The sequence below is a fragment of the Condylura cristata genome, unplaced genomic scaffold, assembly GCF_000260355.1.
Source record: "Condylura cristata isolate star-nosed mole 26May11 unplaced genomic scaffold, ConCri1.0 scaffold00005, whole genome shotgun sequence".
In the NCBI taxonomy this organism is placed as follows: Eukaryota; Metazoa; Chordata; class Mammalia; order Eulipotyphla; family Talpidae; genus Condylura; species Condylura cristata.
Genome location: NW_004567106.1, coordinates 3,809,001 through 3,819,012, shown reverse-complemented (window position 1 = coordinate 3,819,012; position 10,012 = coordinate 3,809,001). Strand labels below are relative to the sequence as shown.

The window sequence follows — 10,012 nt, the reverse complement described above, 5'->3', positions numbered from 1 at the left end:
GCCTTTACTGGACGTAACCTAATTTCTTCATGTGAATCCTCAGTGTACTAGAAAAAAAAAATCATATTTGTTATCTAAGCTCAATAAACCCTTCCAATTAAAAAAAAACCATTTTAAATTAGAGAAATGCAGAGAATAATTAGAAACAATTTTAATAGAAATCTGAATACGTGTAATGTCCCTTGAAGGCAATAGATGTTCATAATCTGTCATAAACCTAGAACTATTCATTTAAGGATCTTGATTTCAAATTCAATAGATGTTGAATGCACTATTTACTACTTAGGGCTATTTTTGCACTTGCATCTTCAAAATGAAAATTTTTATGTCGTTCTTACTGAAGAGAGAAGAGCATTCTGCCTGTTGTATGACTGCAAAAACTTTTATTAGCTATATAAACAACTAGAAAAACCCAACCAATCGATTATTCACCTTTACATGGTTTATTCATCTTTGAGTATTACATCTGACTTTAGCATGGATCTACGTGCAAACCCTATCATGTAAATGTGTTTCAGTCAGAAAGTACTGCATACTGAAATTGTTTTTTTTTGGGTGACTTAACTGTATGTTAATAACATTTCCTTTTGTTCTCAGAAATATATTCATAATGGACTTTTGAATTTGGCAAGTTTTTCTAGCACATTATCATCTGAAAATTTAGTCTAGCATTTTATAAGAGTTCTAAGTAGTTTTAATTTGCCAAATAAGAAAGATCTATTAATTTTGTGACTACAGTGGTGCCACTAATTCTTGAGCTCCCTTTAAGTTACATGCCAAAAATCATAAACTGATTATCAAATTATTTTTAATGATTTTAATGACTTAGTTTTGTTGAAAGCAAAAAATTGAAAATGACTATCATTGAATACCTTATTCAAGTCATTTCCCTTTTCTATTCTTTGTAAAGTTAGCCAAAAGTTAAGACTTCTCCATAACTGGTTCCCTTAATGTCCTCCTTCTTATGGAGCTTAACATTAAGACAAAGCTGAATAGAAATACCCCATTAAATTAGAAATTACACAGAATTCATAAAATAATTGTTTTATTTTTCAAAAACAATTATGCTTTTTACATAATTTGGGCATATTGTTATGGAGGAATAAATCCTAATTATATTGTTAGAAGTTAAATGTACTACACTGTAGATCCTAGAACACATTTTGAGATAATACCTATATGTATTGTTTTGTTTTTAAGAGCACTGTTTATGGTATTTCATCAAACTAAGACAGCTGTGAATCACAATAATTGAGTAAGAATAGATAAAAATTTAATTGTGGAAATTAACAGCAAGACCAAAAGAAAATAATTGAGTCATCATTAATTCAGAGGTTATACAAGGTACACTTATGTCTATTTCTTATTTACAATAAAATCCACAATGTTTCTTTTAATTTTAACCTAAATTAGCAGAGATGGAAAAGCTGAGAAATGGCTGAGTGACAGTAAGCTGGAAATTTGGGCCAGGTAAAATAAGGAATTGCTAGCAAAGGTTAATAATGTTTCTTGTAAGAATTTGAAAACTGTCCTAGTAATACAGAACCATGAGCTTACCTGTGACATCTCTTAACTAGCAGATGTGATGTTAATCATGTCAGAAATAAACATGAACCTCAATTTCTTCTTTCTTGAAACATGCCAGTTATGTTACCGAGAGAGATTTAGAACTCATCATCAAGCTGTTTACTATTAATGGGAATGGGGAAATGCAGTATGCTTCAGGGCAGGTTCATGAAAACACACTCTGCTTTTATACCAATACCAAATATTCTAAGATAGAGGAAGCATGCAATCTTATCACTGTTTGCTGACTAAAAATAAGATGCCTTTCAAGTTCTTGCTCTTTCACATGATTCACCTACAGGAAAGATGTTTTTTGAGTAGTCAGGAGATTAAATAAAAAGGTAAGGCCATTAAATATGTCATTCCACTACCATCCTATTTGAAAACAGAACATGTCCACATGGGCCAACATAACCCACTTCTAAGACCACATGTTACTAAATAATGAAAAGGGTGGCCAAAAACACATGCTCAGGTTCAAAGGAAAGAGAAATGACTTCGCATCTTGATGTAGCAGCAAGGTTCTGGAAGAGAAAAATTATTCGGGCCATTTTTGAAAAATGCAACATGCTATAAGTTTCTTGTGAAAAGTCGGAGAATAAAATAAAAAGACAAACAGGAAAAAGGAGAAATGGTATAACTCAGTGAATATGGAAATGTTCTTTATGGTGATCAATTTTAAACAAGCATATATATAGGAATGAGGATCTGATCCGACTCCTTTAAGGCTATTTTGATCTGCAATTCCTTTGGACAGGTGAATATTCTAGGAGAATGAATACTATTTTTTGAAGATTCAGCTAGAGATTGTATTTCTGTTCTTCAATTTTCTAAGTAGTTAAGGTGCATACTTAACAAAAAATTTGTCTTTTATTTAGTATTTTAGTAATTGTAAAAATGTGTATTTTGGAATTCTGGATAAAAATAGGCTAACAGGAAGCAAATTATCAACGTCACAAAAACTTTGATAATGGAATACACTACCAATAATGGCAATACAGTTATGGTCCTTTCCTGAGAACAAATTTGTCTCCTAAGGAAAGTCAGAAAGGATCAGATCCCTAAAAGATGTTGGTAACTTGGTTAAGAAGGAGACTTTACATTTAGATGTTTACAATTACGTTTACAAGCAGTGGAATAAACTCCACATAAACAAGGAGAGCAGTTAGTTTGAATTTCTCCAAATTATATGAATATAATGACATAAAATCTTTGCTTACTTCCTTTATCATCTTTGCCAACAACACAATGATCTATAAGAGATGGCTTAGTAATTATTTCCAAATGTTGTTGTTTCATAAAGAAAATACTGAATTCTTTCTTACCTATAAAGCACAATAACAGTTCATGAAAGTACTCTACTTGCTCTAATTTTCAACATGTGACCTCAATTCATCTGGAAAGACAAGATGTTAGGAAATAAAGACATTTCCTTTAAAATATTGGACGGAAATTACTAATTTACTACTTCATATCTACATCCCTACATATTGAGGAGGTAAAGCAGAACAATTATGTATTAAGCACCTACAATTTATCTGGCATCATTGTAAGAGCTTGGAGTCAATGAGAAAGTAATAACTACCATTTACTGATACCTTACTATGTACCAGGCTCTGGCGTTAAAGTGGTATACACATAAATCTAATCTTCAAACACAATACCTCTATGACATGAGTACGATTAAGTTCTTTACATGAGAAAATTGAGGCACAGAGAAGTTAAATAAATGATCTAGCTAATAATTGGTAGAAGGCCGTGGCCCTCATGGAATTTTATTAATGTAAAATATTTCTCTTCCTTTTTTTTTTTTGTTTCTGTGAAAAGAACTAATGAAGAGATAGGTTGAACTGGGTATCAGATTGGTGGTTAGATCATTTCATTTTTAGATGTTTCTTTTTGGGAAAGTTTAACAAAATTTTTAGTAGTTGTATTTCTTTATACTTTGACCTCAAAAGAGCTAAAAAGCCTGCAAGTTGTTAAGACTTGATTTTGTTTAAATAGTTGGGGGGAAATATTCCTTCATATTTTTCTCTTCATTATTGTAGTTATACTTAGCATTCCTTCCTGTGCAAAAACCAATCTCCAATCCAGATAGGCCAAGGGAACTGACACTGTGTTTCTCAACACAGGTGGGCCCAAGTTAATTATGCCTTGGTCATAGTTACTGGTTCCAGACCACAGAAATATGACCTAAGCATGGCCATGCTGCCTTTCTTGGCCTCAAGAGAAAATGACTCCACAATACAAAGAAATGTAGAGAACTTCAGATGCAGAGCACTTTAACTACACAAGGAAAAGGTTTATCTTAGTCCTTTCCAGTTAAGTAAGTATAAGTACTCCCTTTTTACTTAACAAAGTGGGTTTCTGTTAACTTTCAATCAAGCCTCAATGCATTTACGATAGCATTATATAAAATATGAAGCAAAATCGTGAATGGTTATAATAGACTTACAGTTATAAAGAATATGAATTCACTATTCTCTCCTTCAATTCCTTCTCTATGAATGAAGAGCTGCCCATAGCTTTATAGTTTAATTTGCAAAAGTAGCATGCACAATATTTACCTAAAAACTCTTAAGTGATTACAAAACATTATTTTAATTCTTCTTCTTTAGCATATGACAAAACCACGATATAGCTAAGACAAAATGTTTTATTTCAAAACATTAGAAAAAACATTAAAAGACAAAAGTCCAAAAAAAAAAAGACAAAAGTCCATTACATAGGAGAGAACTTAAATATCTGGAACCTGTAAATCTTCTAAAATGTGGTAGGCACTTCCAGAGAGCTTAATATTGCAAATTATCCTATCAAGTCTTCTCTAATATTTCAGTACTTCATACAATGAAAAATATGAAGCCCCAACTAATTATTCAAAGTCACCATCTTAGAGTTCAACTTAATTACACAAGTTTTGTCCAAGATGTTCCTGACATATGAAGCTTCCAGATGAATTTCATAAATGTTAACAAAAGTATCTTCCTTTTTTGCCTGTGAAAGTCTGAGCATTGCTGTATTGTTGGCTTATATCCACTACAGATACTGGTTCTAGGCCAGCCCAAGGGTCTTCAAGCATTGAAGGCTTAAAATAACTTTCCAACTCATTAGACATTCTTTTTTCTCTACCACGCCCTGATCCAAATGGTGTAGATGTCCTTGGAGAACCCTTTAGGAAAAAAATCATCAGTTAAAAAAACATTTAGCAGAGATAACCTTCTTTATAAGTGGGGACCACATTGCTAAGTTAGAAGTTGTTTCTTGAACCTAAATATGTGCAATTGCAAGGTTCATGCTTCCGTTAATCTAGAATTTGTGTGTAAAAAGTATTTAAACCAAAGTGTCATTTCAAATACTGTTGGATTTTTAATGTAATAACTTTGCAGAAATAGCAATTGGTGATGAAATGAATCATATTTCAATTTTTCTTTCAAATTTCCTTCCTTTTTGGAGAAAAATTACAACGTTTTTTAAAATCCTAGTTTCAAATTTATAGAACAATTCTATTCATGAAATTTTATCGTTCTCCTTAGCTCCAGGGACAAAGGGATTAGGGTTCGTTTAACAAAAACAAAATTGGAAAACCAGTAACTACACAACCCGAGACACACCAGAAATACTCCTATCTCGAGACTGTATTCAGTCTGAGCGGGATGGGAGCCTTCTTCCCCTATTGCTAGGCCTTCTATCGAGAAACTCTGGAACAGGTGCCCATTTGGTTAGAAAACAAAGGCGGGTGAGGGGGAAGGTGCTAGCGGTAGGAAGAAGATACCAACCTACATACAATTTTAAACTCTAGAGGAGCCATATACTGGAGATTCGCTGACTCTCCCACAAGGCCCATGGCAAAGAAGTTGTATTTGGGGGAATGTCCGTGTGAGTGGCTCAGTACTGGTTAGAAGCAGAGCGGAAGGGCTCCGCTCTGAACAGGAAGTACAGCTCCGGCACATTTTAGGAAAATCTAAATAAAGTTACTTAACTTCTCTAAGCCTCAGTTTACTCATCTGCAAAACGGGCTAAAATAACATCTCAGCTCAAAGAGGATTAAACAAAATGATCCGCGTTAAGGGTTATTAGTACCGTGCCTGCATACAGTAAGAGCTCCGCAAACGCTGACTATTATTACCTGGGGGTGGGTCTGCTGCTGCCCCGGGGAGTAGCCGAATTGCTGCTGGGACCCCGCGGGGGACTTGGAGTAGGAGCCAGGGTAACCGCCAGAGGACGGAGACCCGAACCGGCCCCCTGAGAAGCTTCCTCCGTGTCGAGGCGAGTGGCCGCTTCCGTAGGGCCTAGACCGGGGCCCGTAAGGCGACGTGTGGTGAGGGCTCCCGTATCCGTCCCGAGGAGAGGGCGGTCGCGGCCCGCCTCCTCCCGAGGTACCCCGGAAGCTGCTCCCAGTACCCCAACCTCCTACACCCGGGCCGGGATAAGGAGGAGTCGGGGGTCGAAAATTCTGTCGGTGCATAGTCGGAAAACGAAGAAACTGCACTGACCGCCGTAATCTCCCGCCGGAACTGTTCGGAACAATCCTTCAGGCAGAACTGGCGGTTCTCCGCCTAAACAATCCTCCGCCGCGACAGCACATTGGTTCCGACGATACAAAAGTTCCGCTAGAGGCCTATGGATAACTGGATTACTGAATTGGGTAAAGCTAGAGCGTTGGAAGCCAAGAAAGAAGAGGGAAGAAAGGATAAAGAAAAGACGGGAAGCCTCCCAGGAATGGCCTCTGGAGTCTGGCGGTCCTTAGTGGGCCGACTGGAGTTATTCTGGGAGGCAGGCGCGGACGCGCTCACTCCCAACCGGCAGGGGGCGGGGCATGGGGCGGGGCATGGGGCGGGAAAGGGCGTGGCGTGGAGGCGGGCGGGGTCTGCAGTGTCCACTGGCGCCGGCGGGTGGCTGTGGGCCGTGAACGTGCCGCGTTCTTCCCTCTCGCTGTGGCTGAAGAGGTCTGAGTCGCGCGATGCTGGCGACGCTGGGGAGGCTCGCGGCTCTGCGGAGAACCGGCTTTCTCTCCAGCCGGGGTGGCTGGAGGGGGCTGTGGACCGGCCGCCCGCAGTCAGGTATCCTCCTCCGAGACTCGGTCTGGGCGGCGAAAGAACGCCTAGCCCCAGCTTTTCTCCTTTCGCCGGGTGCCGAGGAAAGCCCCCGCGCTTTCTTCAAACATCTGCGGCCGCTGCAGCCCGCCGTTTGTCCCCACCTCCCTGCGCCCCTTTTTCAGGCCGCCCCGGGGTCACCCTGTTTGTGCCTGCGCCTGGGCCGGACCCTCGGGAGAGCGCTGGGCGGTGCGAGTCCGGGCGGACGCTTGCCCTCTTTCCCTCACCTCAGCCCTCTCGTGCCCCAAGTTTATAAACAACTTAAAAAGTGTAGAGCCAGGAAGGGTTTCAAACTGCAGCTTTTACACACAGCTGAGAGACTGTGCTAACTAATGTCGGACTTTACCCCCTTTCTTATTCTTGTTAGATGGAAGAGGGCTTGGGAAGTGGTTAGGAAGCAGAGATAATAATTTCCTAAAAGAACAAAATCCGGTCAATGCAAATCTCCATTACTTAAGACTTCTAGTTAAAAAGAAAAATGTGGCAATTCAGGAATGACATCTCCTGTATAATAAAGCACGAGTTTGTACCAGAAAACTGTTCCAGAATTTTATTTAGATTTGAAATTTCGGTTTACTGTACTTTGATGGACTCTCTTTACTCTTTTCAAACTTTGGGAATGGTAGTCCACCGTCAGGCTTGAAGTTAGGTTGCAAGTAATAGAATCCTAACATCATACTAGCTAGCGATTCCCACCTGTCATACCTTTTTTATTCTCAACCAATCTACTTTTCTGGGGGAGGGAATGGGAAAATGTTAGTAGGCACTAAAATTATTGATTTTGTAATTGGCAAATTACACACAGAATTGAGTGAAAACACCTTGTTATCTTTTTATTTGGTTTTCACTTGTGGAATGTTTTCCCCTAAAGTGATTATCTCCTATACATAAGAACTTGCGGTAGAAATACAGTGGAAGAAATACAAAGAAAAAAAAATTGACAGATGATTCATGACTGTGCCTTTCATCTCCTTGCCCTGTGTGTGTGTGTGTGTGTGTGTGTGTGTGTTGGAGAGTAAATTCTTAATTCTTAAAGAAATAGATCACTTGAGAACAGGCTATTTGGAACAAGCAGTGGTGGGATCAGAACTTTGACTTCTTGAATCCCAGTCATTTGATTTTTTTCCTAAGTCGGCCTGTCTTTTCAAAAAATGCAATATATAAATATATAAGTGAACATGTAAAATTTTTAAGTGGTGCTGTATAGCATTTTAATTTAAATTTAGAGATTCGTTCATAATCTTAAGACTGAATTTTTATGAACGTAGCTAGAATTTGCCGAGGGTTCAGCTGGTAAATCTAGGGTCCCCAGCTATCTTTTTGTATTGAGTTTATTTGTATAGTGGGGAAGAGATAAGAGAGGAAGAGGAGGGAAGTTTTATACTGAGTTACCTGGAGGTGAAAATGTGAACTGAGATAATGGATTTACAATTATGGTGATTACTTTGTAAACTATGAGCTCTCTGAAGAGAAAAGGCTGCTTTTCATTTTTGCGAATAACAGAGGTATGGTTCCATCAAAAAGTGTAGTACTATTTAGGGAGGACTGGCATTTGAAGACAGTGATTTTGTGGAAGATGCTATTTGTATGAGCAGTGTTATTTTCAAGTGGCATGGTATAAGTAAAAAATCAACAGAAGGAACATCATTTTCTGGTTCCCATGAGCCTTTATGATGAGTACCTGAATTAATTGCTTAACTTTGTAATGGTGTGTCTTTTATTATATGTAAGCATATAATAACCTAATAAAATTGAAGTGTACATGTCAATGGGATCTTGCCTGTTTGTTAAGATTGAGGATTTAAGTTGCTTAAGGTTTTTGGGGTGTTTTTTTTTTTCCCAGGGAATTTCATTTTTTTTTTTTTTTTTTTACAATTTAAAGAAAAGATTTATTTATGCATACAGGAATGGATTACAGGCCAGAGGTGCAGGGACAGTGAGAGGACTCCCCAGAGACAAAGTGGAGAGCAGGACAGGCAGAATGACTGAAATACACTCTTGAAGGAACAGCGGGCAGGTCAGGAGAGGTCTGCCATACCTGTGGGTGACCTCCCTAGCAGGGGATGAAACTAGTGCTGCAGTGGCTGAGATAGCTTCATATTGCTGATTACTTGCCTTTAATTGTTGCTCTCCCAGGGAGGGCCCCAATTTCTTTCTTTCTTTCTTTTTTTTCTTTTTTTTTTTTTTTTGGCAAGGGGGAAGGGTAGAATCTTTTAAAAAACCCATATCTGGAATTTCAAAATATGAGAGAAGAGAGGCTGTCTGAAGCAGTATTTGGGGGTCCAGGGCCCTGCTCATTCTGTATTCCTGCTTATTCCCCCCCCCCACAGGAAGCTTCTGGGGCACTCTGAGGAAATTGTATGAAGATCAGTACTTTAGGTGTTAATAAGTGCTGTAAATACTTTGATTAATTTAACTACCTGTAATGAAGAAGTGAATACTATAATGTTGCACGGTCAGGCCTTTCTAAGTCAAGAAATCTAGAACATGGGTTAAAGGGCAAGCCTTGGAAATTAAAAGATGACTGAATAGATTGAGAACTCCTAAAAGTTTATGTTTCAAAAGGTATCAAACTCAGAGCTTTGGAGACCTTTCTGAGGTTGAGATTATAAACTCAATGAAGTTTGTCTTTCCCCTGGAGATATTTATTTACATTCCAAAGTAGATTTTTGCATTAGGGAGGTTACCTTTCTTTGTCTTTTTCAGAGAATGTGGCAACTGGGCAGCTAACCTGTACAAACTCATAATTGTTGGGAAATTTCCTAATATTTATTTGTTTATGCATACAGAACAGGGGTACACACCAGAGGTACAGGGGCTGGAGACAGATGTCTGCCTCACCGAGTGAATCACCTCTGGGCTGGGGAATGAACTTGCACCACTGAAGTGCTTGCAGTGTAGTGTAGAAGAACCTTTCTTATAGTTCGAGTCCCCCCCCCCTCCTTTTTTTAAGTAATATAATACTTTATTTTTACATCATTTTGTGACTTTTTCCATCTCAGTTGGACATAGGCTTCCTATCACCAAATCACCAGTGTGCGATCACCATAGTCTAGTGCACTCCCCCCCACTCTACCCCTATAAAATGTCTCTGGTACATAGTTCAACCCCTTTTATATGCAGCCCTAACCCACAGTCCACAATCTCACTGTAAAAAGCCTATATTGCACAAAGATGTAGGGGAAAATGGTGCATTTCTGGATACAAGTAAATAACTGTTATCTGGTCCAGAAATCTGGTGTTTATTTTTAGGTTAAAAATGAATAAATAGGCCCTCCCTGGTGGCGCAGCGGGTTAAAGCACAGCACTGAGAATCTGAAGCCACTTCCGCATGAGTTCCATTCCCGCCTGCC

At 38.7% G+C, this 10,012-nt stretch overlaps 2 protein-coding genes across 2 annotated transcripts in view; one reads left to right on the top strand and one right to left on the bottom strand.

Annotated features, from left to right (window-relative positions):
* Window positions 1-1,089: 1,089 nt before the first annotated feature.
* On the bottom strand, window positions 1,090-6,327 carry MPLKIP (M-phase specific PLK1 interacting protein). The gene is made up of 2 exons (XM_004676654.2): window positions 5,693-6,327; window positions 1,090-4,735 (listed from the first exon to the last, which is right to left on the bottom strand). The coding sequence occupies exons 1-2, from the start codon at window positions 6,029-6,031 to the stop codon at window positions 4,535-4,537; spliced, it is 540 nt and encodes a 179-aa protein (XP_004676711.1). The 5' UTR covers window positions 6,032-6,327; the 3' UTR covers window positions 1,090-4,534.
* A 150-nt stretch (window positions 6,328-6,477) lies between these two features.
* The window catches only part of SUGCT (succinyl-CoA:glutarate-CoA transferase), a 674,152-nt gene continuing 670,617 nt past the window's right edge, over window positions 6,478-10,012 (top strand). The window contains exon 1 of the mRNA XM_004676653.2: window positions 6,478-6,626. Coding sequence (XP_004676710.1) covers window positions 6,527-6,626 — 100 coding nt within the window. The 5' untranslated portion in view covers window positions 6,478-6,526. The remainder of the gene's footprint in view (window positions 6,627-10,012) is intronic.